Source organism: Pteronotus mesoamericanus, unplaced genomic scaffold (genome assembly GCF_021234165.1).
Source record: "Pteronotus mesoamericanus isolate MK-2021 breed Mesoamerican mustached bat unplaced genomic scaffold, CSHL_Meso_final scaffold_54, whole genome shotgun sequence".
NCBI classification, from domain to species: domain Eukaryota; kingdom Metazoa; phylum Chordata; class Mammalia; order Chiroptera; family Mormoopidae; genus Pteronotus; species Pteronotus mesoamericanus.
This window is the reverse complement of record NW_026555321.1, coordinates 25084435-25110947: the sequence shown is the minus strand read 5'-3', so window position 1 is coordinate 25110947 and position 26513 is coordinate 25084435. Positions and strand designations below refer to the sequence as shown.

Sequence of the window (26513 nt, the reverse complement as noted above, 5' to 3'; positions counted from 1 at the left end):
GAAGACTTCGTACCTGTCGAGAGAGCGTTCGCGGTAGTTCAATGTCCCAGGAATACACTTAACAGTAGGAAAAACAGTGGTCTGTGGCCCTTTTTTCACCCAAATTCTTCGGCAGGCGCCGCGCGCGCCGCTCGGTGGGCTCCGCAGCTAAGAAGGATTTTACAAATCCGCAGTAAACGCATCCCAGCCCCCGCAAGCCACGAGAGCCGCGCGGGCTGCAGGTTCCACTTCCACTGTGGGGTGTTCATTTTATATCGGTGCAGTTATTTGCTGCTATTTATATTTACCTTAAAGGGCGTGGGGGCCGGGGTAGGGCTCTTTGTCTAAAGTAGGTTTGCTGATCCCGACAGCGTTTGTAGTCAATCTGCCTAGGGGGCAGGCCTGAGCCATCAGTAACAGGGCTTCTATCTTTGCAGAGCCATGGGCAGCAAGAAAAAGGAAATTGCCCTGCAGGTAAGTCCCAAGGGGCGCATGTTTCCAGCACTTGATTGGAGTTGGAGGATGAGGAGGATGGTGTGGAGCGGAAAGTGAATAGAAGGGACATTCTGTTTGTCAGCAGTGTATGACAGATATGTTCTCAAACGTGAATATAGATCTCGAACTCCAAGTGATGACAATTTTTTGTGCACTGAAATGCAAACATAACATTCGGTTTAAGCTCTTTATGTTTATAGTGCTTATGCAGCCTTGAAGCTCTAACATGAATGAAAAGTATAAAACCAAGAAAATGTTGATCACTATAATTCGATATGATGTATTTTTTGTTGAAATATAATTGCAACTTGATGCAAGAATATGATATACATTCTTTTGAATTGGGCATGACTCTGTAACTGTGTGCTCTCCAGAGACCCAGTTCTCCCATGACTGATCTATTCAACCATTTGCTTATTCAACAGTATGTTTTGATATTTTATGGGCTGTGCGTTGGTCATATAAAGTACTTCACTTCATTTGCCTCTAGGACAAGTGAATCCACAGCCAGCATCTGCTCTTTTTTTTTCCTGGCCCTGGAAAATAAGTTGTGGGTGATTCTAAGATGATGGTAAAAACATGCAGGCATGGTCTGTGGAATTGGGAGGGGGTGCTTTGTTGTAAGGGATCATCTGGATGATCTGCAATATAGGTGCATTTTAAATGTCTCATAACAAACTTCAAAAATGTCTCATAGTCAGCTCTGTCCGTCAGGATAAATGCTCAGGCTACTCCATGGAGAGTAGGGAGGCAGGGTGTGGAGACACATAACTTCACTTTCATTGTTCTCAGAGGCACCTGCACTTTGCATGTGAGTTTCAAAGGCCTAGTGATTTAAAAAAAAAAAAAAAAAAAAAAAAAAAAAGGAAAAAGCAATGTCAGACTGGAAGCCTAAAGACTTGATGTAGTTCTTGACTCTTAGCCAACTCTGGAACTTTGGATAAACCACCTGACTGCCTATCTGTAGAATGAGGATCTTGGGGGAATTATCCCTCAGGGACTTCCAGCCTTAATGGTCTAGAATTAGGAAACTTGCCATCTGTGTATATTCTATCTGTAAATAAATTCTAAGCACTTGTTCCTAGCACTTACTGCTGCACAAACAATTTCCTCAACCTCTCTGTGCCTCTATATCCTTTATGTAAACAGAAAGGGGGGAATAATCCATAACATGCAGAGAGAGCTATTGTGACAAAACTTCTTTGGACATTTCCAGGCTGGTCTGATTACTGTCTGAGGTGGCTCTAAGATTTTTGCTTTGTGTGATTATCTTTTCATGTGCCTATATCCCTATATCCCCTTTGGGGCTAATAACATTTTTTAGCAATTTTTTTTCATGTTTTTCCCCAGAGCTCTTGAGTTGAATGCGGTATTCAGAGTAAGCACTCCATCTGCTGAGCAAGGGGAGAGGGGCGAGAGTGTGCCCTGACACATCTGCTCAGGCGCGTTGCTTCTCCACCTGGTCAACACCTTGAAAGCAATGCTCTTCGGTCTGCCAACCGAGGAACCCTGTTCTCTCTCTGGGCAAGACTATTTAGGGTTCCTTCTGTGGCTGAGATGGGAATGACAGGACATCCAGAGACAGTGTAGTTGGAAGGTGCCACACGTTTCCCATTCATTCCCTACCAAATGTCGGGAGGGCTTAGTGGAGTCTGGGTGTTCCCTATAGTGTTGTGCTCCTGCCCTGCTCCTAGGAGGGAGATTCTTCAACTGTCCAAAGAGTCTTGGCCCGCTGCTGGTGTGGCTCACTCCCTCACAGGGGTGCTTCGCAGAGAGTTGCCACTGACTGACTGCTGAGCCTCTGAAAGCGACTGTTAGAAGAGACAGGGTGGGGATGTGGCTGGGGGCTCTTCGGAACCCTTCTATCACTTTCCTCAGGACTGTAGTTGTGGGCCCAGCATAAAAACTACCAATTACAAAGGGAAAGAGAATAATTTCACAGTGGAGGAGCCTAACAGGCCACCTTAATCAAGTGTCAAAGTAAACATCAGCAACAATGAGGCAGATGGAAATTGAGTGTCACCTGGTAGGGTGAACACTCTTCTGCTTCTCTGACACTCCAACCAGTTCCAACCAATTTCACCAGTTCCAACCAATTCCAGCCAGTTCTAACCAATCCTACCAGCGTCAACCAATCCTACCAGCTCCAGTCGGTTCCAACTAACCCAACTAATTCCAAAAGCACCAACCAATCTAAAGATGCACAACCTGACTGTAATCAGGAGGAAACATTAGACACACTCAAACTGAGGAACATTCTACAAAATAACCAGTATGCAGTCTTTAAAAGTGTCAAGTTCATGAATAATCAAAGAAAGGCTAAAGAACTATTTATTTCAGACTAAAAGAGACTAAAGAGACCTGACAAATCTGGCACATGATTCTGATTAGAACTTCTGCTACCAGGGCTTTATTGGGAGGATAAGTAAAACTTGAATGGAGTCTAAGAATTAGACAGTAATAATATATGTGTTTATTTTCTGATTTTGATGGTTGTATTGTGGTTATGTAAATGTATTGAGGGATAATGGAACATTAGGTTGGTAGTTTACTTTCAAATAATTCAAGAGAAAAAGTTCTTTATATTGTACTTGCAAATTTTCTGTAAGTTTGACATTATTTCAAAATAAAAACATTATACAAAATATATACTATTTATAAAGAAGGATAGTATGTATTTCCCCTTGCATTTAATTTTTGATGTAAACCAGAATACTTTGTAGATTAGAGAAAAATGTGAAGAAATGGCAATAAATTCAACTGTCAATTATTTCTGATATGGATGCTTGGATATATTTTTTAAAAGATGTGCAAAATGTATACACCAGCTCCAACCAATCCAACCAATCCAACCAATTTCAAACAATCCAACTGGCGCCAAGTAATTCCAACCAATTGCTGAGAAAATTTTGGAAGATTTAATAAATAATGAGAAACATCATATTCATGGACTGGAAGACTCATGTTAATAATATTTCAATTGTTTCCTAAATTGAGCCATAGAATCAATGCGATCTCAATTAAAATCTCTGTAGGAGTTTTTGTAGAAATTGCCATGCTGGTTGTAAAATGTTTGTGGAAATGCAAAGGACCTAGGATAGCCAATACAATCTTGAAAAAGAAAAAATATGGAGGCTTCACGCTGCCTGATTCCAAGACTTATTGTAAAGCTACAGTAATCAGAATAGTATGGTATTGGCATAAGAATAGACAAATAGGTCTATGAAAGAGAACTGACTCCAAAATAAATCTATGCTTATGCTGTTAATTGGTTTTCAACAAAAGTACCAAAACAGTATAGTTAGGAAATAAATCTTCTCAACAAATTTTGCAGAAATAACTGTATGTCTACATGGAAAAAAAATTAACCACAATTCTTCCCTTGCAACATACACAGAAATTAATTTCAGATGGATCACAGACTTAAATATAAAAATTTAAGTTATAAAGCTTTTAAAAGAAAATAGGAGAGCATCTTTGTGACTTTGAGGAAAGATTTTTTTTAGAAAGCCATAGAAAGCCCTAACCATAAAAATAAATTTCATAAATTAGACTTCCTCAATATTAAAAACTTTTGTTCAACAAAAGACACTGTTAAGGAAATGAATAGGAAAACCACAGACTTAGAGAAAACATTTATAATATTTATATCTTGACAGAGAATTTTTACTTAAAATATATTAAGAAACCCTCTGTAATTTAATAAAAAAGCCAATGATCCAGTAAAGGAAATGGACAGACCAATGGGCACTTCTCAAAGGAGATAAACAAATGACTGACTAGTACATTAAATAGTGTTCAACACTATTAGTCACCAGGGAAATGCAATTAAAGCCACAATGAGATACCACTATATTACCGTTATTGTGGCTAAAATTAAAAAGAGATACATCTCCAAATTTTGGTGTGAATGTGGAACATCCAGAACTCTTAACCTTTGCTGGTGGAAGTTTACAATGGTATAACCACTTTAGGAAAACACTGGAAGTTTCTTATTAAACTGAACATACATTTACCCTATGTTCCAGCAATTCCACTCTTAGGTATTTACTTGCCAAAGAGAAAGGAAAACATGACCACAGTAAGATTTAACAAGGATGTTCATAAGTTTTTATTCATAATAGTCCAAACTGGAAGCAACCTAAATATCTATGAAGTAAATTATGATACAGCCATACAATGGAATATGCTCGGGAATAAAAATGAACAAACTACTTATACACAGCTACACCAATGAATCCCAAAAATATGCTGATGAAAGTAGCTAGCACAAAAAGTGTATTATTTTATTTATATGAAGTGTTAGAATAGGCCGAATGAATCTGTTGTGGTAGAAAGCAGATCAGTGTTTACCTGGGATGGGGGGTGGGGAGGGACTGGGAGGAGACCTGAGGAGACGTTCTGGGGTGATGGAAGTGGGCTGTATTGTGGTGGGGGTGTGTCCACACGGGTGTCTGCGTTTGCCCAAGGTCACTGAACTATAACACTTCAGCTCTGTATATTTCACTGCGCATAATTTATATCTCAATAAAATGTATAAGAAGACAAAGAAATAACACATGAGTACCACTCTATGCATAAATAGAAATGTCAAAACTTAGTGTTGAATGAAAACACAAATTGTAAAAAATATCCACAGTAAGTTGCTATTTATTTACACTAACAGGCACAAAACAATTTTAAATATTGCTTTTGGATAAGTAACAAGTAAAAATTATTTTCTTAGAAATGCCTGAGATTTTCTTTGGATAGTGGTTATTCCTGGAGGAGGAGTCAGGAAGACAGGGAAAGAGAAAAGGAGACTGGGAAAAGAGGGCAGCCTGACTTGTATTTTTAACTATTTCTTTTGGGGTCGGGGGGAGCGGAGAGGGAGAGAGAGAGTATGAACATGGAGCAAATATACCAAAGTCTCTACCCATCAATGCCCTCAGTAATACAGTATTTGTTCCTCTTTGATGTTAGGTCAACATCAGCACCCAGGAGCTTTGGGAGGAAATGCTCAGTTTCAAAGGACTAACTGGTAATTTAAGATAATTATTGAGATCCTTCCTTTTCAAAATTGCTAAATGACAGATTTACTATGAAGAGAAAACCTATAATGACCACCATTTTCCTATAATCTTAAGTTTCATAAGTAAAGAGCCAGGTGATTTCTTTGTATATATAGAACTGGCTTGAATATCTGTTGGAAAGTTCTGATCAGGACACTAGTCAGTACTGTGGGATGAGAGGTCACGTGGTCGAGTGCAGTGGAAGACAGTTTCCCTCATACTCACCCCTGGCACACGCCACAGTCTAGACTGAGGAAGATGATGGCATCAGGATTCCACCGAGGTCTCTATCAGGTTCACTTTCCAGGAGAACAATGTTGATTTTACAAAGTAAATATAACTCTCCTTTACCCAAAGCAAATCACTTTTAATTCACAGGGGAAAAGGATAGTAAACTGTGTTTACTACCAAAGTAGCTAAGAATTGATAGTATGCTGACAGGTCACCTACAGTGACTTCTTCCTTTAAGAACACGTTTCAGTACAATTCAAATATTTATTGAGGGCTACTCATTATGGTAAAGGGTTCGTGTTAAGTAAATGATTTCCCACCCTACTTCATTATGTTTAGAATTCAGACTACTGCGTTGCTAAGAAGGAGGGATAGCTGTGTTTCCATGCTTGCCCATGCTCTGATGGGGTAATAAATCCCTACAACCATTAATATCCCTGCAAACAGACATCTATCTGAGGGAGGCAGAATGTGCGGGTGTAAGTTTTGCCTGACATGGCAGACGCCGGTGCTCACTGAACCTTCCTGCTTCTCGGTTCTGTGCAGTTGTTGATGTCTATCAAGGCTGGTGCAGCCCCTGCAAACCTGTGGTGAGCCTGTTCCAGAAGATGAGGATCGAAGTGGGCCTGGACCTTCTGCACTTTGCATTGGTAAGATCCTCTCTTAGCAGACTGTTATACAACATTGTAATAAGAATTAAACATTTAGCCCTGGCTGGTGTGGCTCAGGGGATTGAGTGCCAGCCTGCAAACTGAAGGGTCACCTGTCCGATTCCTAGTCAGGGAACATGCCTGGGTTGTGGGCCAGGTTCCCCAGTTGGGGGTTGTGTGAAAGGCCACTAATCTGCGAGAGGCAACAGATCTGTTTCTCTTGCACATTGATGTTTCTCTCCCTCTGTTTCTTCCTCTCTTGCCCTCTCTCTAAAAATAAATAAATAAAATATTTTTTTTAAAAAGAATTAAACATTTAAAAACAGGAAGAGGAAGGGTGAGTTCCCTTTTTCAGATTATTGAAAAGGCATCAGCTGTGGATTTCTTATCAGTCAGGATGCCTCACGGTTTGTCTGGGGTTGAAGATTGCTCCCCCGCCCCCACCTCACTGACAGTCCGTCTGGGCCCGGGCAGTCTGGACGCTGTATGCAGGGACGGAGGACGTGCCACTCCAATGTGCGCACTCCTTCCTGGCTCACAAACACTGTGACCTCTGAAGTTTCACTTTCAGAGCACAGGGTTTCAAGATTTCTACCCTCTGCTCCATACAGGGGAACTTTTAGCAAACATTTACTCGGATTCATGTATGGAAATGGGAGTAAATTCCAGAGAAGTGTGCAAGACACACTCCAGGGGTTTGGGGCGCATAATAGACTGAACACAGGAGAAAATATATCTTATGCTAATTTCCCAACAACTTTGACCTCAAGGACTTTGCCCTTCCTCCCTCCCTGGGGAGTCCGTTTTGACGCTCCTGCAGGGTGTGTGGAGGAAATGCCTGGACCGAGCTGTTGTGCCCACGTACAGGGTTTCTCAGGCACCGAAGGCAGTTGGAGGGCGACCCGCCCCTGAGGCTGCCAGTCATAGCAGCAGCAGGATTTAGACAGTGAGCTTCCTTGTGCAGGAGGAGAGGCTGGGTGGGGAGCAGAGGAACCACTGTTTCCCTCTCCTTTCGTTCCTCAAAAAAGTATATTGCCAACAATTTTTGCCAATATATTGACAGGACAGTTGTTATGATTCTGATGAAAAAATAGTTAGAGAAGCATGAAAGCAAGTCAGAGCTTCATCTGGGGAGGGCAGTTATGTGTATTGGGTGGTGTGGTATGGGTAGTTTTGTGCATGTATGTGATGTGTGGTTGCATGAATGTGACATGCGGTGTGGTGTGTGTGTGTGAGGGTGTGTGTGTGTGATGCATGGCGCGGGTGGTCTGAGTGTGTGGGTTGTCCTGTGCGGTTCTCCTGCTATCACGCCCCTGTCCCAGCTGTGCACAGGGTCCTGCTGACAGCTTGTTTTCTTTAGGCAGAGGCAGACTGTCTTGATGTCCTGGAAAAATACCGCGGGAAGTGTGAGCCAACCTTTCTGTTTTATGCAGTAAGTACATTTTCAGAACCAGGACGCTATGATAGTTGTGTATCATTAGAGTTCAGACGGATGAGTCTTACTGGCCTTACTGGTGACTTGGGAGTCACCAAGGGGCCAGTGATGCAAACAAGTTTTCTCCTTGACTGTCTTTATTATTTTGGTTAAGGACCATGTCTTAAAGTCATGGCACGGTGGCCTGAGGGCATTGTTCACTGGCCGGGCAGGGAGGGGTCCCTCTGAGCTGGGCAGCTTCTTGACTGATAGACGGGGGGAAAGGACAGGAGTCACTGAAATGCTCCTTCTGGCTCATGAACACCCTTGGCTGAGGCTTCACTCTCAGAGCAGAGTTTGAAGCGTTCTGTCCTCTGCTCCATAGGGCAGATCTTACCGCAAACACAAATACTCCTTTACGGGGTGGACAAGCTCTGCATTCACTGTTATTTAATCATAAAATGTGAAGGTCGTTTATGGAAATGAGAAAGACTGTTCAGTGTATTGAAGATAATTTGGATGTCTTTGGGTGTGACATCCCCGCTCCACAGCCTCAGGGCCCACTGTCACACCTGACTTCTTATGTTTAGGTCACCTGTCAGGCCCTGAAGGCAACCGATTGACCTTCCTCCTGACCCAGTCCAGCCCCCTCATCGTACATCAGGGAAACTGAGGTCTATCTCCCGAGGCCTCCCGGCAGCTGGGCCAGGTTTTTTGGGTTTGGAAACCTTTGGGCCCCTGCCCTCAGCCCTGCAAGGGTTACAGATTGGGAACTTACAATAAAACATTCCTTGAGTCTTGAGTTTGATCCAGGAGACTGAAGCTACGTGATGAAACACGAGTCGGGTGGGAGGGAGAAGAGGGAAGGAGCTGAGGTGAACATGCGCCGCAGCCAAACTGACAGCAGGGTGCATTTGCAGAAAAGGGATCACCACCTCAGTGGCCCGCTTGCTTGAGCCCACAGTGATGGAAGCACCTTCATAGTCAGCTGCATTGGACCCTGTGTGTAGCCAGCGGGCAACATTACAGGGTCTCGCCCTGTGGTGCTCCGCTGAGGGGTGGATGGAAGTGGAGGAGGACCCACACCACGTGAACTTCTCCCTCCCCAGATTACTCCTGTGAGCAATATGCATAGTGACTGCTGAACAAGAGAAAGCAGGAAACTCAGGTTCACTCCAAATACTACCTCCACCGAGCGGTGTCCCCTGACCGTTCAGATGCCGGGAATCGAGTCTTGCCCCGAATTCCAAGCATCCTGTACATCCCCTATTAAAGCAATGATCTTATTTCATTGTAATCATTTGTTTGGCACGATCACCTTTCTGCCCCTACTTGGCTCCCCGTTCACTGAGGGCATGACTATGTCTTTTCATGTTTAGGGTTCATATTCTTTGCCTCGGTCTCAGTGCCTGGCAGAGTAAGTGTTTAATAGGTATTTTTGTTGAGTGAACGGGCCATGTATAGGCAACTCACATCCTCTGTGGCGCTGGCCCCTCCTGAGCTAACTCCCCATTGCCCTGAAGGAAATTTTGAAAGGAGGGGCATGGGGTAAAAGGCAGAGAAGTGGATGGAGGCTGTGGGCCTGGGGTCGATGGCCCCTGACCTTGGGCACCCTCCTAAACAAAGTGCTTGGACACTTGTGCTGCCTCTTAAAGAGATTAGTATCTGGGAAGAGGGCTTCATGTGGTGTGAGCAGCACATTCGTCCTATTCCAGGGAGGAAAACTGGTGGCTGTGGTTAGAGGAGCAAACGCCCCACTGCTGCAGAAAACCATCCTAGACCAGCTGGAGGCCGAACAGAAGGTGTTGGCCGAAGGCAGAGAACGGAAAGCGGTAAGGAGGTCACTTTTGCAGACAGCAAGTTCCTGGGTGTGCTCAAGGTCAGCCATTCCCGCCCCTTCTCCACTCATTTTCCTGGAGCTTTCAGCTGGAAGCTTCACTAGACGCCCACAGAGACCTCGCTGAGGTTCAGGGAGAGCGCTATGACATGTGCATTTTGAGGCCTTCTTTAAAAAGCCATCCCCTTCTTCTAAAACACTTTAGCTTCTTTTATCCGTTTCCCTTTCCTCCCCCACTTCAACTTGTCACAGGGGTTTCTGGATCACTGACAATGAACTCAGAAATGAAAATAAAGTTATGAAATCGAGAAGTGGGTAGGCAGAGTCCAGTCTCAGGGTGAAATCTATCCCTGTGAACCTGCCACCCTCACCTCACATTCCTGAAAGTTTTACGAGTGATCCCCGAGCCTCACGTCTTGAATTTAGACATTAGCTCTGTCACCACCATGAGAAATGGGGTGGGCCATAACTTGTGGTATTGATACATTATTTTCATGATAACGTAGACTGAGTTTTTCATAAATAATCGGCTTTGACAAACAGCACACCTTAGGGAGAGAGAGGTATTTCCTGGTGCTTTGAGCATCTGCCAAAGGAGCTTTAATGTTCAATGTTCATTGTTCAAGGTCTCATATTCAATTCCAAATAACAAAGCCTTGTTTTTATAGAATGGATTAGAATCCAATCATACTTTCCCCCCCAGAAAACTGGCAATTTTCCCCCAGGAAAGACGATCACAAATGCTAGTGCCTCCTCCGGGGAAACGAGCTCTCTTTGTACTACTTCCCTGCACTGTGAAGTCCACCGCTTAATATTTACTTGCATTTCAATTCCTCCTTTGTCCTCTTGCCAACTCTGTATTTGTATCTGTGCTTGTGAAAACAGGCAGAATCTAAACTTTAAGATCAGCAAGGATTTCCTTGTCTTCAAACCCTCTCTCCCCCTACCTCCCTTCGTACAACTACTGAAAAAGGATCTCATAGTTTCCAAGACTGATAATCTTGACCCCCTTTCTTGCTCTGTGTTTTGAACCTTCATTTTTTGGGGGGGGGGGTTCTTTAGGAAAGTATTGTGGTCCTTTTAATTAGCACTAACTACCTTCTGTTGATGACCAATTTGTATTAGATTAAAGATGAGGCGCTTTCTGAGGAAGATGAACATTTTTCCCACGAAAAGGACGATGGTGAAGATGAGGGTGCGGGTGAGTGCAGAACCAGCAAGCAAGGCAAAAAGACAAAGCAGACTCAGATTTGATGTTTTAAAAAACTGTGAGCAGTCAGTTCATCAATCCATCTGAACTGTGGGAAGATTAACCATAAAGCATTTGGTCTCCAGTCACCTGACTTCAAACATCATGTCAGATCTTCATTCTGACCTTTAATGGCATCTTGGGCACTCATTGCAGCTTTCCCATCATGTTCATATATAAGTGTGACTTTCATGGCAATTGCTGGGCATCAGGAAAAGTGCCATTTAATAAAATGGTGAATAATAACACTAATACTGTAAATTAATGATGTGGTATTTCCTTAGTCCTTATTTGAGCTGAAGAGACCGAGTTTCTTTTTTCACCTTTTTTCTAAAGTGTCAGGAGTCAGCTGTACTGAACACCTTCCCTTCCCCCAGCCCTGTGCCCTCTACCTCTTACTCCCCACGTATCAGCTCACGATTCAGCACTGCTGGGCATGCGTGGCAGCTCCCCCTGGACCTCCGCTATGAGAAGAACTTGACCTGAGAGTGTGAGGAGAAGCCAGAAGTGAGCAAGGCTGTGGCTGGGAAAGAGGGAAAGTCAGCAAGGCTCCAGAGGAAACCAGGACTAAGTCCAGCAACCGAGCTGGAAAAAGAAGGAGGATTTTGATTACTGCATGAAGTGGAAAGGCTGTTCTTTGTGTGTGGATAATGAGGGCAGTTTCAGCTGGGTTCTAGCAAGGAAAGAGGCCCAGTCTAGGAGAATAAGAAAGTTCAAGTGTGCAAAGAAAAATCATCAATTTGGCTTTTGTAGGGAATACTTGTTGCCTCCTTTTTGGATTGTCTCCTGTTTCTGCCCCCTCCCCTCATTATTTCCTCTCAAACCAAGTTTCTCCTCCTAGAAAAAGACTCAACACCCCGCTCTTGCCCTTTGCCCCGCTCTCCGCCACGCTGCGCTTCCCGAACTTTGTCCACACTCCTCAGGCCACCCCCGCTTCTGCTGCTGTCTCAACCTGCCCATCTGGCCTCTGAGCTTGCTCCTCCCTCAGCGGGTCCCCACCAGGGCCCCTGGGCCTTCTTTATGTCAAAGCCAAGGGACAGTTTCCAGTCATGCTTTTTTGTGTTTTTAAACATGTAATTTATCTATTTTTAGAGAAAGGGGAAGGGAGGGAGAAAGAGAGGGTGAAAAACATCAATGTGTGAGAGAAACATCAATTCGTTGCCTCTCACATGGCCCCAACCAGGGACTTGGCCAGCAACCCAGGCATGCGCCCTAATGGGGAGTCGAAGTGGCAACCTTTTGGTTTGCGGGACGATGCCCAACCCACTGATCTACACCAGTCTGGGCCCAGTCATATTCTATTGCATATTCTGCAGATTTGGATGATGTTCACCATGCCTTCCTTCTCAAAACCCTCTTCTCTCTTGGTTTCTGAGGTGTCGCAACCTTTCTCATTTTCCTCCTATGTCTCTGGCTTCTCCTCAGCCTCCCCTTCATACGCGCTTCTTTCCTTTTGCTCCCTTTTCAAGCTGGAGTCCTCCAGGCCCCTTCTCTGGCCAATTCTCCTCTCACCATACACCTCCAAGCTGATCTCATTCATTGGTCAATTTATAAGGACATTTATTGTTAAGAAACCTAAAGTCTGAGCACTCATAGGATGTTATAAATAGTACTCACAGGAAAATGAAGTTGTTGCTTAAAGTAACTCACTTCTTTGCACTACATGTTTTTGAGATTTTCAGATATTGTCAAGTTTCATTGCAACACAATTAATGTAAAAGTTGTGAACAAAAGTTGGACAGGGGGCTACAGAGTCTGTGGAGAGGGCAAGTTGCTCACCAAGGCCAAGTTCATATAAACAGGTACAACATGGACGGACTCATGGACTGGACACCGGCCCCCTCCAGCTTGTGTGGGCTGGAGCAGTGGACAGTGATTATGCGGCATCTCCCTCAGCACCTGACCTGAGCCAATGGAACCTGAGGACACTGACTAAAGGACACCCAGTCAAGAGACTGGCCAGTGAGCTATGACTGGTGTCTTGGCTCCAAGCAATGAGCTGGCTGATATGGTCTTCTCTCAGGGGAATTTGATCTGAGACAGAGAAGACTGGAGTTGCAATCTGGTCATATGTGCTGGCACTGAAAAGTCACTCAGGGCCTAGGTTGACTGAGTTGACTCAGGGCCTAGGGCAGCCATCATTGGCCATATGCCAGGAAAGTCAAACAGAAGCTTTGGCAAAGGAGCCAGTAGAGTGAGAGGAGAACACAGTAAACAGCAGTTAGAGGTCAAGAATCATGAGAGGGTGACAGGAAGCAACAGAATAGCCAGGCCTGCCTTGCTTTTGCTCCTGCTCCCCCCTCCCCACCCCACAGGCTGACTCTTTCAGCTGTTTCTGGGTTTCTGTTTCTGGGAAATCTTTGATCTCCTGGCCACCCTTTCCCTCCTTCTTTCCCCACGCCCTCCCTCCCTCCAAGGTTTGGGTCCTTTGCATGTCCTTGTCCCTTGCAGCCAGGTTGAAGTTGAGGTCTGGAGCCAGACCTGGACTTGAGTGGAAGTGGAGTGGAGTGGACTTCCACTCAAGTCCAGGTCTTCAGGGGCACAGCCAGGAGGCCCAGCGAGGGAACCCCAGGAGCTGTGTGCAGAGGCTGTGTGGCCCCTGCAGGTGGCTTCCTGAGAGCCTCAGAGATGGGCGCTGTGAGCCCAGCATCCGAAGCACCATTCTTGTCTTACTGCAGTTTCATCAGAGAAGACCTGTACCTTGGCAATCATTAAACCAGATGCAGTGGTCCACGGAAAGACTGATGAGATTATTATGAAGGTAAGAGAGACAACACTTGCCCTGCAGACTGTCCCCAAGTCTTCTCTGGTAGAAAGACAGGGATGGGGCATTGTGCACTGGTGTCCTTCTTAGTGGGTAAAGAAAGCTTTTAAGGAGCTTAAACCAAAATTTCAGTAAATTAAAAATTTTTAAATCTAATCAGGAAAGATATGCTGAAGATGAGGGTTTCCACTGCTTTTAATGTTGCTTTTTCCATGATTTTTTTTTCCTTTTCAGCACATTTAAAAGTACATTTGAGCTTGATTTACCCTTTTGGAATTTGTGTATATATATTCTGCAGATCCAGGAAGCTGGGTTTGACATTTTAACAAGTGAAGAGAGAACCATGACAGAGGCAGAAATGCGACTCTTCTACCAACGCAGAGCCGGAGAGGTCAGCTCCCCTGCTTCTAGGTGTCCGATACACTCTTGTTCCTTTGTCTTTTGAGTATGTTTATAGGTTGATACTAGTTTGGGAGAAATAGAGTATTATGAAGAACAAGAATATGAACAGCTGTGAATTGGCTCTCAGAACGATTCTAGGCTGTATCAGCTAAAAGTTCTTTGGTTGCAGGAAGAGATGTTGATTCTACCTTAAGCAATGAAATAAGGAATTTATTGATATTACTCCGTGACTCCCAGAAAAGAAGGAGATGAGCAAGGATGTTCTGGGGAGAAGAAAAACCAAGACAATTGTAGGGACCTCAGGAGCAAAACCTCATGGAAGTCACTTTAGGTGCTGCTGTTGGAGACTCAGGTTCAGCCACTCTCCCTTTGTGTCTACTTGACTCACCCACCTGGGAGGGGGGTTCTGGTTGCCCTGGCTTAGGTTGCAGCTGCCCCCCTCAGGTGATGTGTGTGTATGGGAGGTGTGGGGGTGTGGGTGCATGTTATGGTTGTCAGCCAGACTAGGACCGAGTCGTGGGGGAGGGCTGTTCCCCAAAGGAAGACCAGAGTGCTGTTCTTTGAAGAAGGGGGAAGGATTACAAGGTACCGCCAAAAACTAAATGAATAAAGTCTCATCTACACCCTGCCCCTTAATTATCCAGCATCCACATGATTTTTTTTGTGTATGTGGTCTTTTTAATGCCCCTACCCAATTTATTATAATCCCAATATTCAACCCCAAATGAGTCAATTCAAAATCTCATCTTCCTGCCTTTAGCTTACACTTGGTTTCTCTCGGTGTGGTGGGGTATCAACATCACCCTTCCCAGCCACCCTCTGCGGTGGGCATGCCCGCTGGTGGCAGGCTTGCTCACTGATCCCCCTCTCCCGCCGCATGGGTGGTGTGGGCCCCGCTAACCCTCTGCAGGCCCAGGGTCCCTGCCCTGGGTCTCTGTTTCCCCTCCCTGTTTCCAGGAGGCATTTGAAATGCTGGTACATTACATGTGCAGTGGCCCGAGCCACCTCCTGATCCTCACCAGGACTGAGGGCACCGAGGATGTTGTCACTGCCTGGCGAACCCTCATGGGACCCTGTGACCCCGACGTGGCAAGGAGGGAGCAACCTGACAGGTGATGTCACTAGCTGGGGCCATTTCATCCGTCTCAGAACCCGCATCCAAGGAAGCTGAGAGCCTAACTTGATGCTCAGCCCAGAATCGCGGGTAACACAGAGGGCTCTCTGATGGCTACAAACCCCCTCCTTGTCATATATTTGGGGAGACCCTGACAGCCTCACCCTCTGATCCAGTCCCCAGCCCTTCGCCAAGTACCTCCTGTGGCCTGCCCCTTTGCTGCCTCCTCTGCCCTCTTCTGAAGGCTGGACCCAGTCCTCACTGTTCTCTCTGCAGCCAGAGGGTCCCATAGTGTGGTCTCAGGACCACCGGAACACTTACTCAGGAAATACAGATTCCAGGGCCCCACCCAGGCCTGACAAGCCAGACTCTGGGTGGGGCCTAGGCATAGGCATTTAGACTCAACCCCCCTGCCCCTACTCTCCACCCTGGGTGTCGTGAGCGTAAGCACACTGTTCTGCGTACTGCGCGAGGCTGCCTGAGTCTGTGCCTCGCCCCTGTTTCTAGCCTGGCACCACCAAGGCCAAAGCCACTGTGTCTTTCCCTTAAAGCTGAGAGGCCCGGCCAACAGGAAAAGAAATCAGCAAGAGGCTAAGTAACTGAGTTGTACTCTGTAGCTGAAGGGGCCAGGGACATTCATATATAAGGCAGCCTGGGCTAGTGAAGACAGCCCGGTGCTCAGGTCCTAGGTTACCACACACTTAGGCAACCCCTTCTCCAAGCCTCCGTTCTCTCATCTGTAAAATGGGGGTATGAGCATCTATCATGGGAGGCCATAGAGTGTCATGGTGAAGAGACATTTCAGAATCTCTCTCCTTCCTCTGTGTGACCTTGGGCCATGCTTTAATCTCTGCCTCAATCTCCTCCTCTGAAAAATGAGTACTAGAGTGGGACCTGCCTCAGATGTTGGTGGAGGGTTAAATGAGAGGATGTATATGTCTGAAGCGCTTAGGACAGTGCCCGACACACAGGAAGTCCTAGCAATGTCAACATTAGCTGATGGGGGCACTAACTATGCAAACCTGTGTGAAGCCTTGGCAGGCCGCCAGCCTGTGGTTGTAATATCAATAAAATGGCAGCTCCTGGGTTTACACCATGCCTCACGCCATTTTAAAAGGGGGGCTCATGACAGTCTCCCCCCCCGGGGCTGTGGCACAAATGAAATGAGGGCATGTATGTGAAGCGCCCGGCAATGGGCCCAGAATGCTGCCGCGACGGGATAGATGTCAGCTAGATGTCAGCTAGTATCGTCCTGGCTGTTGTTCTTGGCATTTCCAACAGGGAGAAAGCCATTTCACAGAAATGCAGGGTGCTGATTGGTAGCTGCTGACCATGTTGCCAGAGAGCAAAACATTTCTTTTCAAATGAAACAATTGTGTCTTGTACATTTTGCCAATGCTCCCAGTCTCCGCGCTCAGTACGGCACAGAAATGCCCTTCAATGCGGTCCATGGAAGCCAGGACGGAGGAGACGCCCGCCGAGAACTGGCTCTGCTCTTCCCCGGCTTTAAGTTTTCAGAACAAGTTCCAGAAGCCCCTCTGGGTAAGTCATCAAGACAGGTTTGGTCTTTATTAAATCTTTAGTGAGTACGGGGTGGAGGAGAGAGACTGCTAATAGCTATGTGGTGACCAAGTTTTCAATCTCATAACGTCCTGCTCACAAAACAGGAGCCATTATATAACTTCAGTAGCAGTCCTGATCGGTGTTGTCTTTTCATAGAGTTAACAGTGCTGTTTTTAAATCTCATTACATTTTCTTTTTTGGCTGCATTCTTACTTTGAAGCCATGTTTTCGTTGCAAAGTTACTTGGCATTTTCCTGTGGCTATCACGGGGAAAATTTAACCTACTGGAAGCCTTCATCAAAGCCAGAGGCCAGATATCATCCCCTCCCACGCGGAGCCCTTGGTGGGGTCGCTGAGCAGAGGGTGACACAGAAGGGCCCTCTGCCTGGAGCCTGCCGTCACCCTCATATCCTCAGGCCCCACATTTTGGGGAAATCATGCTGGGTCATTACCTTTCAGTTTGGGTGAGAAACCTAAGGAGCCCTGAGCGCACGTGACTTACCGTCCCACAGGTGGGAGACGCCAGGCCTGGCCCTCCTCCTCCTGCGGAGGTCTGCGTTTCTGGTTTGAGCCTGAGGTGAAGCGGACGGGGCCAGAGGGTGGATATCCTGGGTAAAGCGAAGGATGTGTGTGTGGGAGGGGATTCTTGGGAAAAGGCTGCATGCGGATCTGAAACAGTACTAACTGGGGGCCCAGATAGTAGTAAAAACTATTGCTGTGGGCGCCCAAATGCTTGAGTTTTAACCAATATATTTGCCTAAATGTTTGATATGTTCACGGTTTTCTCAAGATCTGAACTCAGACAAGTAAGCCTAGGTGTTCCGAGGGCAAGGTAAGGCTGGACGGATGCGGGCCCTTGTTTCATTCTTGCCACTGCCAGCTGAGGGGCTGGCTAGGGGTGCAAGGGATTTAGGGAGTTGAATGAGAGATCCTGGGAAGTATGAAGTTTACAATCCAGGGGCTTGCTGTAGTTCTTCAAAGCCATGCCCCCTGCCAGGAGGAGCTCTCACTTTGGTGATGGTGGCCCTGCCAGGGTCAGCTTTCCTTTGAGTACCCGCCCTCAGAGAGCCCACGATGCATTCATTTCCTTATGTCCCCAGGGTCATGGGACATGTTCATCCTTTTCGGACGGGTGACTGGAAACAAGTAGGTCTGACTCAAATCCCAGACTGAGGAACAAGGAGAGTGAAGTGGCTGGGGAATACTCATGGGGCACGTGGGGAGAGTGCTGGGAGATCATGAGGCTGGCTTTTGGGCCTGAGGTGGTGATGAGCACAGGGGACAGTTTCAGAAGGGTCTGAGCCCAGATCACATTGGGGGAGTAAGTGCGCAGCCTCCTACGGGCATGACTGAAGCAGCCTCCTAGGGGTGTTGATGTTCTGCCCATTTATCTGACGTGCCAAGATTTCTCAGTTGTCAGGAGCAGAGTGTGTTTTCAACTTACCCAGCACTTTTTCTACTAAGGGGCAGGGGGCAAGGACACTGGAGACAGGGAATCCTGGGTTTGAATCCTGGCTCTACTATTTACCAGCTGAATAGCCCCTGGAAAGTTATTTACCTTTTTGGGGCCTCAGTTTCCTCATCTGTGAAATGGAGATAATGACAGACCCGCTATAGCCTCATAATACCTCTGTAATAATAATCTTCCTCATAGGGCTGTTGTGAAGACAGGAGGAGACAAAAGATGTCAAGTTCTTAGCCTCGTGCCTGATACATATTAAGTGCTCAACAAATGTTACCCATTCTTCTAATTCTTTAATTTCTAGTCACTGAAACATATATCAGGATCTCATCTCTCGTTGCTGTCCCTTTGACCCTGACCCCTAACTTTATTGTCTGTGTTGTAGTTAGATCCTCTTTTCCTTTTTCTTTGTGGATGGTGCGTGGGACAGGGCTGTTTCAGAAATCCCACAGAGTATCTGTCGTCCCACAGACCGCGAGGAAGAATGAGCAGTGGGCCCCACCGAGGTGATTCCCTTCCCTGAGGATGTGGATTGAGACGGATGTGCTGCCTCCAGAGCACGGGACCCAGGGCGAGGCCCAAAAATGAAATGTCAGTGCATTTGCATCTGCTACGCCTAAAGAAACCTCTAGAATTGGATCTTACTCTTCTGAGCACCAAAACTTTTTTAGTCTAGCTATCTTTCATGAACAATAAAATATACAGTTTCCTGCCTTATTAAACAGTATATAAAACATATACACTTTATAATTTTTTTGGCTATTTCAAAGATTTTACAAAATAAGTGGGTATCAGTTTTTACACTCTGATGTGTCATCTCAGGGGACGCTGAGTTACACAGGACAGTGTTTCCCTGATAATAAACCTACTTTATAAATTAAAACAATTTTAGAGCTTAACTTGGTAACTGTGAACTTGAAAACGGTGCAACCGGACGGGATGTGACACTTGCAGGCAGACTGACTTGGAGGCAGGTAAAGGTCGGCTTTCAATCCAAGCCACTCCGTCCTGTGGCGCTGCCGGCCCCGCCCCCTGCGTCCTTCCTAAGTCACGGTGTTCATGAAGCAATGCCTGGGGTTACATTTGGAACCAGGGTTCATCTGATATTGACGCTCCCTTCCCCCATTTTTCTTGGTTTCTGATTTTGGCTAAACCCTAATTTTAAAAACTGAGAGCTCCTCATGGACCCAGGTTGTTGCCTCCAGCTTTCACTAAATTGCCTGGTTTTGCTGCCCCTCCATGGTTGTGTCCTTGAGGGATACAGGTTTTCAGTAAAAAGTAACTATTATCACCCCATGAATGTTAACATGCACAGCCATTCCCTGTTACCGGTTTGCTCTTTGGTTTATTTGTACATTCACTAAGCCCAGGCATAACCTCTCCTCTCCGACTGAGCAAAAAAGAGGCTGTGGTTTTCTATATCATGAGGCAAATGTCAGGGATTTCCTTCTCATTTGCTGGCTTTCTCCTGAGAACTCCATTCCTCTGACCTGAAGCTCTTTAAAGGGGCAGTGAGCTCCCGGGAAACTGCTCTTCTCAGGTGCATTGCTTCTGCAGCCCACTGCATAAGGCATGGTGTGCAGGCACTGGCGACTGGCGGGTGGAGCGTGGGGAGAGGGGTGGAGGGGGTGGTGAGTCAAGCTGCATGGAAGTGGAGACCAGGGCCCCCTGGTGATGGGACCACGCATGCCCATTGTGTGCATACCCATTGGCAAGATGTTGGGATCGCTCTCTGGTGGCTCTCCATCAGGACCTGGGGCCAGTCTCCCTTTCTTCCCCTCCTTTCTCAGGTCTCAATTCCAAGTTTCCCCTGTGACAGGGGAATTCCCTCTCCAGCCAATCACCTCACTGTCTTCCCCCCATGCTCTGGGGCAGGGGTCCTTGGCTTTCTCTCTATTTTTAGTGAGACTAAGAGATAGGAGGTGCATCTCTACATTTAGAGACAAGGAAGAGAAGGCAGCACACAGTGAGTGAAGTACCTGTGGACCCTTGCAGAGGGACAGCAGCGGCTCAGTTGCTAAACTGTGGGCCCAAGTCCAGGTGGCAGCGGAGGTGGGGCATACGAAGGGGATGAGTAGATGGAGGGTGGACGCAACACTGAGGAGACCCGGGGGTTGGGAGAGGCCGCCTGTAGATGGTCTGCCGGCCGTGAGGCGGCCAGGAGGAAGGGGCCCCAGACTGCTGCAGAGGCCCTTGGAAACGGTAGTGACCCTCAGGCACCAGCCACCCCCTCTGAAATGCAAAGTCACTTTCTGGTTTCTTATTGACCAAAAATCACAGGTTGCAGAAGCCAGTACACATTATCTTCTAATATTTCCTAATGTTCTAGACATTTGGAAAACAGACTCCTTTATAGAAGTTGCCATGATCTTTCTTGGCTTTTATTAGCATGTGTTAAAATCATATTATCCAAACACTACCAGAAGAACATGTATTGTTCTGCATAAAGTGCTCAAGGAAAAAAATGCAACTTATTAAATTGGACATTCTTTTCTAGTTCATAAATTTTGGGTTACAATCAGGGCACAAAAGGAGAAACAGAATGCAGTATTAGAGAGAGCGAGAAGCTTAGTTAAGAACTTGGGTGAAGACACAAAGATCACGCCCCATTCCTCCCACTTCCTTGCTGACTGAACACTGCACCTGTGTAGAGCAGCAAACAGCTTTGTTTTAATAAATACATTTTCCTTCATTCAAATCAGAAAAGTTAATTATAGTAAAGCACTTTTTCTTTGACCATCTGTTTATAGCCACAGGCAAGATTTATCCACAGAGTTTAAGTGTGAAAGTATTATTTCATTGGGCCGTTAGCTTTCTGATGCTATCTGGGTTCAAGATTGTCTCAGCAATTCATTATTGGTTTCTTTATATTTACCTGGTATTTGGAAATACCAACTTTATAGTGTTTTGTGTTTCAAATGCCAACCAAGGATGTTCTCACATTTAGCACACCGATAGCTGCACAAAACCCAAGTGCCACTTGTGACAGGTTTTTAAATCAATAATGGTCTGAAAAAATAACAACTTAGAAATCTCTGTGTTTGAATCTTGGGTGGTCATGTTGAGAACAGGAAGAATTGCATTAAATACATTTAAAAACATTCATTTGCAATCGAACATATTTGAATCTTCCAAGGAAGGTACAGGTTGGCGATGCGGTGGCTGTGATGTGAGCAACCTTATCAGGAGCGGCTGGTGGGCTTGGGACCCCGTCCGCGGTGCGCGCTCACAGCAAGCTTCCGGGCTGCAGACTGCGCTTCCTGACCACAGTGCCTTTGACCTTCTTTTAACAAAGGGAAAGGAAGGCTGGTTCTACCTTCAAACAGTCAAGAGCAACCTCTGCTGAGTTCACCTTGAAGCTGACCCAGCAGCTGGAGCAGGCACCAAGCTAAGGGCTGCAGAAGGGCTAAGCAGTGCTCACCGTGAAAAGAACTCATCTTCAGTCCTCCTGGGGACAGTCCCTGGCCTTCTTTCCAACTTCAGTGCTGTTGGCTTCTTGCAGGAAAAAAATCTTAGCCACATCTCTCACTAAAATTTCTATATCATTTTACAAAAGGACACTCAATAGCAATCCTGAGTTACTAGTATGGAATTTGCTGCATATCGCTAAGAGAAAAACAGCTTCCTAAACTATCCTGCTTTTTGCTTCTTTCCACAGATGGGTCTGTAGAACACTCTTTAGTTTTGTAGCGTTATATGCTGCTTCAGGAAGCACAAGGCGACCAGACTTTGTTTCCAGGAAATGATAAGCTACTTTAGTTTGAGCATAAGGTTCTATGACTGGTTCTAAATCTTGCCAGATACTGCTACCCCAAAGACAGGCTGTTGGGAGGCTCTGGGTGCCCAGTTCCTGCCAAGAGTAGCCCACCAGAGTTACGGCTGGGCTTTCACTATCAGTAGTTCTATTTCCCTTTGATGCTTCAAAAGACCTAAGGTGAATCTGTCCCCTCACTCTATGCCACCCTGTCCATCTGACTTGGAAGTCTGAGCTTATTGAATCAGGCTGATATTGACGGCAGTAAGATGCTAGCTTACTATTTTGCACAGCACCATATATCGTGCCTGTTATTCAGGCCAACTATAGCCAACCTTTTCTTTTTCTTTTTCTTTTTCTTTTTTTTTTTTTGTTTTTTTGTTCTTTTATAAAGAAAATCTATGTAAATTGAGGTTCAGAAATGCATATATTTTTTACTTACAAATATTCATCTGACCAAAATTCAACATAACCTTTATGGAACACTTAACAATTGTTTTGTTTTTAAAATAACATTTCATTCAAACTGTATATAATTCAGTAAAGTTTTTTTTTATACAGCAAGCAATGCTTAAACCCTGGAAAATCTGTAGAAAAGAGATTTTCACACAAAATAAGAAAAGAAAAATTTAAGGTATTCCCCCCACACACATCCATTCATCCTGACCCACGTGCACACACGCGCACACGCACACACATGCCTGTGTATGCACAGACACATTCATTCTTACTCACAAAGTGGCTGCAGCATAGGCAAAAAATTGTAGGTCCAAAAGAAAATGATTGATTGTTCTAATAAAGAGTCCAGGTAGCTCAGGAAAAAAACAAAACAAAACAAAACAAACACAATAGTCCTCTGAGGAAATTACTACCTCAAAAATATGTTCTCAAGATGAATCTGAGATCTAAGCCTACCAAATTGCTTTTGCAAAACAGCTCCCTGCAGTCCAAGGTGACTTGTGCAAATAGAAGGAATCAAATGAGGCTAGTTCCTGTACTTCCTTTAACAAGGATGTGGGATGCTCACAGGAGCCCAGGGTGCTCTCGTCACGCCAGGTACTGCTGCAGTGCCGTCTTGGCCCTGAAATCACAAAGTTCCTTTAGTCATCATCTCCGAAGTATAAATGAGGGAGAAACACCTGGGGCTCAAAGACGGTAGCAGGGCAAGTCTAAAATGTTAAGATTCCCCAAAGTGAACTGGGGTGTGCCCAGCTGTGCACCTATCCTGCACGGCAGAAATCTGCAGTCAGAAGACACTTCCAACCCAGGCTGGCTACATCCCTCTTCCTGTGGTGCTCTCAGAGAGGGCTGCTCTCGATCCTGCTGCAGCGCAGTGACATTCTATAGTTTCCCTGTCACTGGCATATAGTTGGCTCGATCTGAAATTATAGTCTGCTGCCTTGCAGCTTTTATCTAATGCTAGGGGACACTGAAGGACACTGAGGGTCTGTGAAACTAAAACGGACCCAAGAAGGTGTTTAGGTGCCGATTAGAAGGTGCATGGAAGGGGCCGAGAGCTCACGGGATGAGGCTGTGTCAAGGTTCCAATGCCTCAGAACTGGTTACAATCTCATCTCGTCCTTCTCCCGAGGACACTGATCAATGTGGGGTGTGCATTTATTATGGTGCCTATGAAAGGAGCTAACTAGCTGGAGAGGAACAGATATAATGTGGGCAGTGACTAGAGCTAGGGCTGAGGAGGCCTCCTCTACTACTATTCCTATTATGAGCTTAGTAAAGTTTCTAAAGACACAGCCATTGTGGGAATTAGGAAGTCAGGTTTTAGCAATGGTCTTCACTTCTATGTTAAGTAGAAAAGGCTACCATTTCCAGTTACTGTTAGCTGCTGAAAGTTTATACCAACCAAATAGATCAGGTCTGCAATAAGCTGGACTCAAGTGCAGTTTCTATACAGCAAAGGAATAGATATGATCTACGGTTTTAAAAGTGGAATACTAAGGGACATTCTTGCAATTATCTAAGACTCTATAAAGATAATAGTTACAATAGCCCAACCCATCAGAAGACTGTCTCCAAGTTGTGAGCGAGCTGGGTTCTACAAGGAAATTTTCCTAAAGAAGTTTATGACTAATGTTATATGTCACCCCAAATGACCATCTACCTCATCCCCGAAACCGGATGCCTTCTGAGCCTGGGGTGGAGAGGGCTACGTAGCAACAGTTCCTCATCTGTAAGTGTTTGAAAGTCAAAGGCTCACAAAGCCTTAATGAGAGAAGGAACCTCAGAGATGTCTACTTTAGATAAGACTTTACTGTGACATGGTGGGAATGTCCACAAGAGGGTCTTGATCGAAATTCTGTATTACTCTTCAAAACTGCCAATTCAGACTCCTTCTGGATCTTTCTGAGAGGTAGGTTATATTTTATATTAGACCTCTGAGATGGTGCCTTTATTGTTTCTGCTATCTATTATTATCTAAGGAGGCAATGTCGTCTTTCCTTAGATGGGCTTAGGTAGGGTAACTCAGACCTTGATTCTTTTAATGAGGTTTAAGTTTAGCAACTGTTGAAAACTTATGTGCCATAGAAATTTGAAGACACAACACCAGACTGGTCTAAGCAATGGGGGCCAGGGCTCAAACCGATCCTACACTGTGCTGGTGAGGCCTCTTGTAGTGTTCCCAGTCATCCCGGAGATGATCTGCAGCAGAACTGTTGCCATTTCTGAACAAACGTGAGTACTACTCAGGGAATAATCTGGCTCTTGGCCAGAAGGGATGGGCTGACAGAGCCCATCATTTAAGCCGACAGCTGTGACTACTGCTGTGGAGGTGGAGGCGGAGGTTCTCAAGGTACAGCTCAAATCCAGCCTTCACGTGTGGCTGGCTTTGACTGGCCTTCGATGTGACACTCATCTGAGCGGCAGCCTTGGGCTACAGTTAGCTATTCAGGGAGTCCTCTCTCTTCTTTAATGTACTGGATGCCAAGCTGCAGGAAGGCACAGGCCCAGCTCTGTGTGCTCCAGAGTCTCGCACAGACATTCATTTGAGGAGGAGCTACCAAGTGCCTCTTCCCTTTGGTGGATCAGACAGGCAGGCTGACAGCTATGACACAGTGTGGTTTGTTCTATGGGTGCTATGGGAGCACAGAAGGGGTCCCTGGCATAGCCTGGGAGTTAGAGTGGAGAATATATCAGGCAAGACTTATTGGGAGTTTTGAAGGATAAATGGCCATTGTCCAGGCATTCCTTTCTGCTTTCAGGATGCCTATGCACCAGAATCTCTGCCTACCTCACTGGGTGCTTTTTCCTTTCCTTTGCTGATCTTCTGCATCTTCTCCTATGTTTGAGGGCCCCAGAGCACGGTCCTTAGCCCTCCTCAGTTCTCTCCTCTCTTAGCCTCCTTACGTGACTTCATCAAGCTACATGACTTTATATACCATTCAAATTTATATCCCCACTCTTCTGAGTCCCTTGTTTATCTGATAGGCACCCCAAAGTTGGCATGCCCAAAGAAGAATTCTTGATTCCCTCTACCGCCTACCCACTTCTCATATTCTTCACCATTTTGGTAAATGACCACCCCCTATGCAATTGCTCAGGGTAAATTTTTCTTTCCTCTCTTTAATGTCCTATAACAAATCTCTGAGCAAACCTTGTTGGCTCTACCTTTAGATTAAATCCTGAATCTGACCACTTCTCAGTACTTCTGCCACTACCACCCCCATCTCCTGTGCACATGACAACAGCCTCTAACCATTCTCCCCATTTCCATCCTTGCCCTGTGACAGATGATTCTCTACACAGCCCGCAGAGTGGTCTTCTAAAAATTCAAATCAGATGTCTCTTTTGCTCAAAACTCTCCAATGCCTTCCTATTAAACTCTGAATAAAATCCAAAGTCCTTACGATCAGCTGCGAGGCTCTTCACTCACCCCCGCCACCTCCTGAGCCCACTTTTCTCTCGCTCCCTTGTTTTTCTCCACCCCCAGCGGCCTTCCGGCTGTTCCTTGAACAGGCCAAGTTCATTACTGCCTCAGGCCCTTGAGTTCACTGCCCCTCTGCCTGGAACATTCTTCCTCTAAACATCTGCCAGGCAGACTTTCATTTCATCCAGGTCTTTAATCAAATGTCATAGTCTCAGAGACGCCTTTATTGACTAATTGGCATGAAATGAAATATTCTTACTCTCCAGTTCCTCAACTAGCTTTTAACTCATAGTACATCTCATTACCTGCTATCATATTACATATTTGTTTTTTTATCTGTCTTCTGTACTAGAATGCAAGTTCCATGAGGGCAAGGATTTCATTAATTTTATCCACCATTATATCACCGATGCCCAAAACAGTGCCTGGTAGACGTTAGTATTAAAAAACACACAAATATCTGTTCGGTGAATGGAGCATTCAGAGGAGAGGGGACTGAGATGGTAAATCAAGATGGAACATGGAAGTGTGGTCCTGGAAGAGGGCAGGGGAGGGCATGGGGCCGGAGGGGCACGTAGGGCATGAGAAAGGTGGAGCCAATCCGTGACGGGCTTCTGAGCCATGCTTAGGAGTCGGAGGATGAAAGAGCTGATGTTCCTTGC

At 45.7% G+C, this 26513-nt stretch overlaps 2 protein-coding genes across 2 annotated transcripts in view; one reads left to right on the top strand and one right to left on the bottom strand.

Moving 5' to 3' along the window:
* Positions 1-420: 420 nt before the first annotated feature.
* The window catches only part of NME9 (NME/NM23 family member 9), an 80041-nt gene continuing 53948 nt past the window's right edge, over positions 421-26513 (top strand). Inside the window, exons 1-9 of the mRNA XM_054595125.1 lie at positions 421-453; positions 5437-5494; positions 6303-6406; positions 7767-7838; positions 10783-10858; positions 13585-13667; positions 13969-14061; positions 15030-15184; positions 16592-16728. Coding sequence (XP_054451100.1) covers positions 421-453; positions 5437-5494; positions 6303-6406; positions 7767-7838; positions 10783-10858; positions 13585-13667; positions 13969-14061; positions 15030-15184; positions 16592-16728 — 811 coding nt within the window. The remainder of the gene's footprint in view (positions 454-5436; positions 5495-6302; positions 6407-7766; positions 7839-10782; positions 10859-13584; positions 13668-13968; positions 14062-15029; positions 15185-16591; positions 16729-26513) is intronic.
* The window catches only part of ARMC8 (armadillo repeat containing 8), a 99080-nt gene continuing 93155 nt past the window's right edge, over positions 20589-26513 (bottom strand). Inside the window, exon 22 of the mRNA XM_054595123.1 lies at positions 20589-23046. Coding sequence (XP_054451098.1) covers positions 23013-23046 — 34 coding nt within the window. The 3' untranslated portion in view covers positions 20589-23012. The remainder of the gene's footprint in view (positions 23047-26513) is intronic.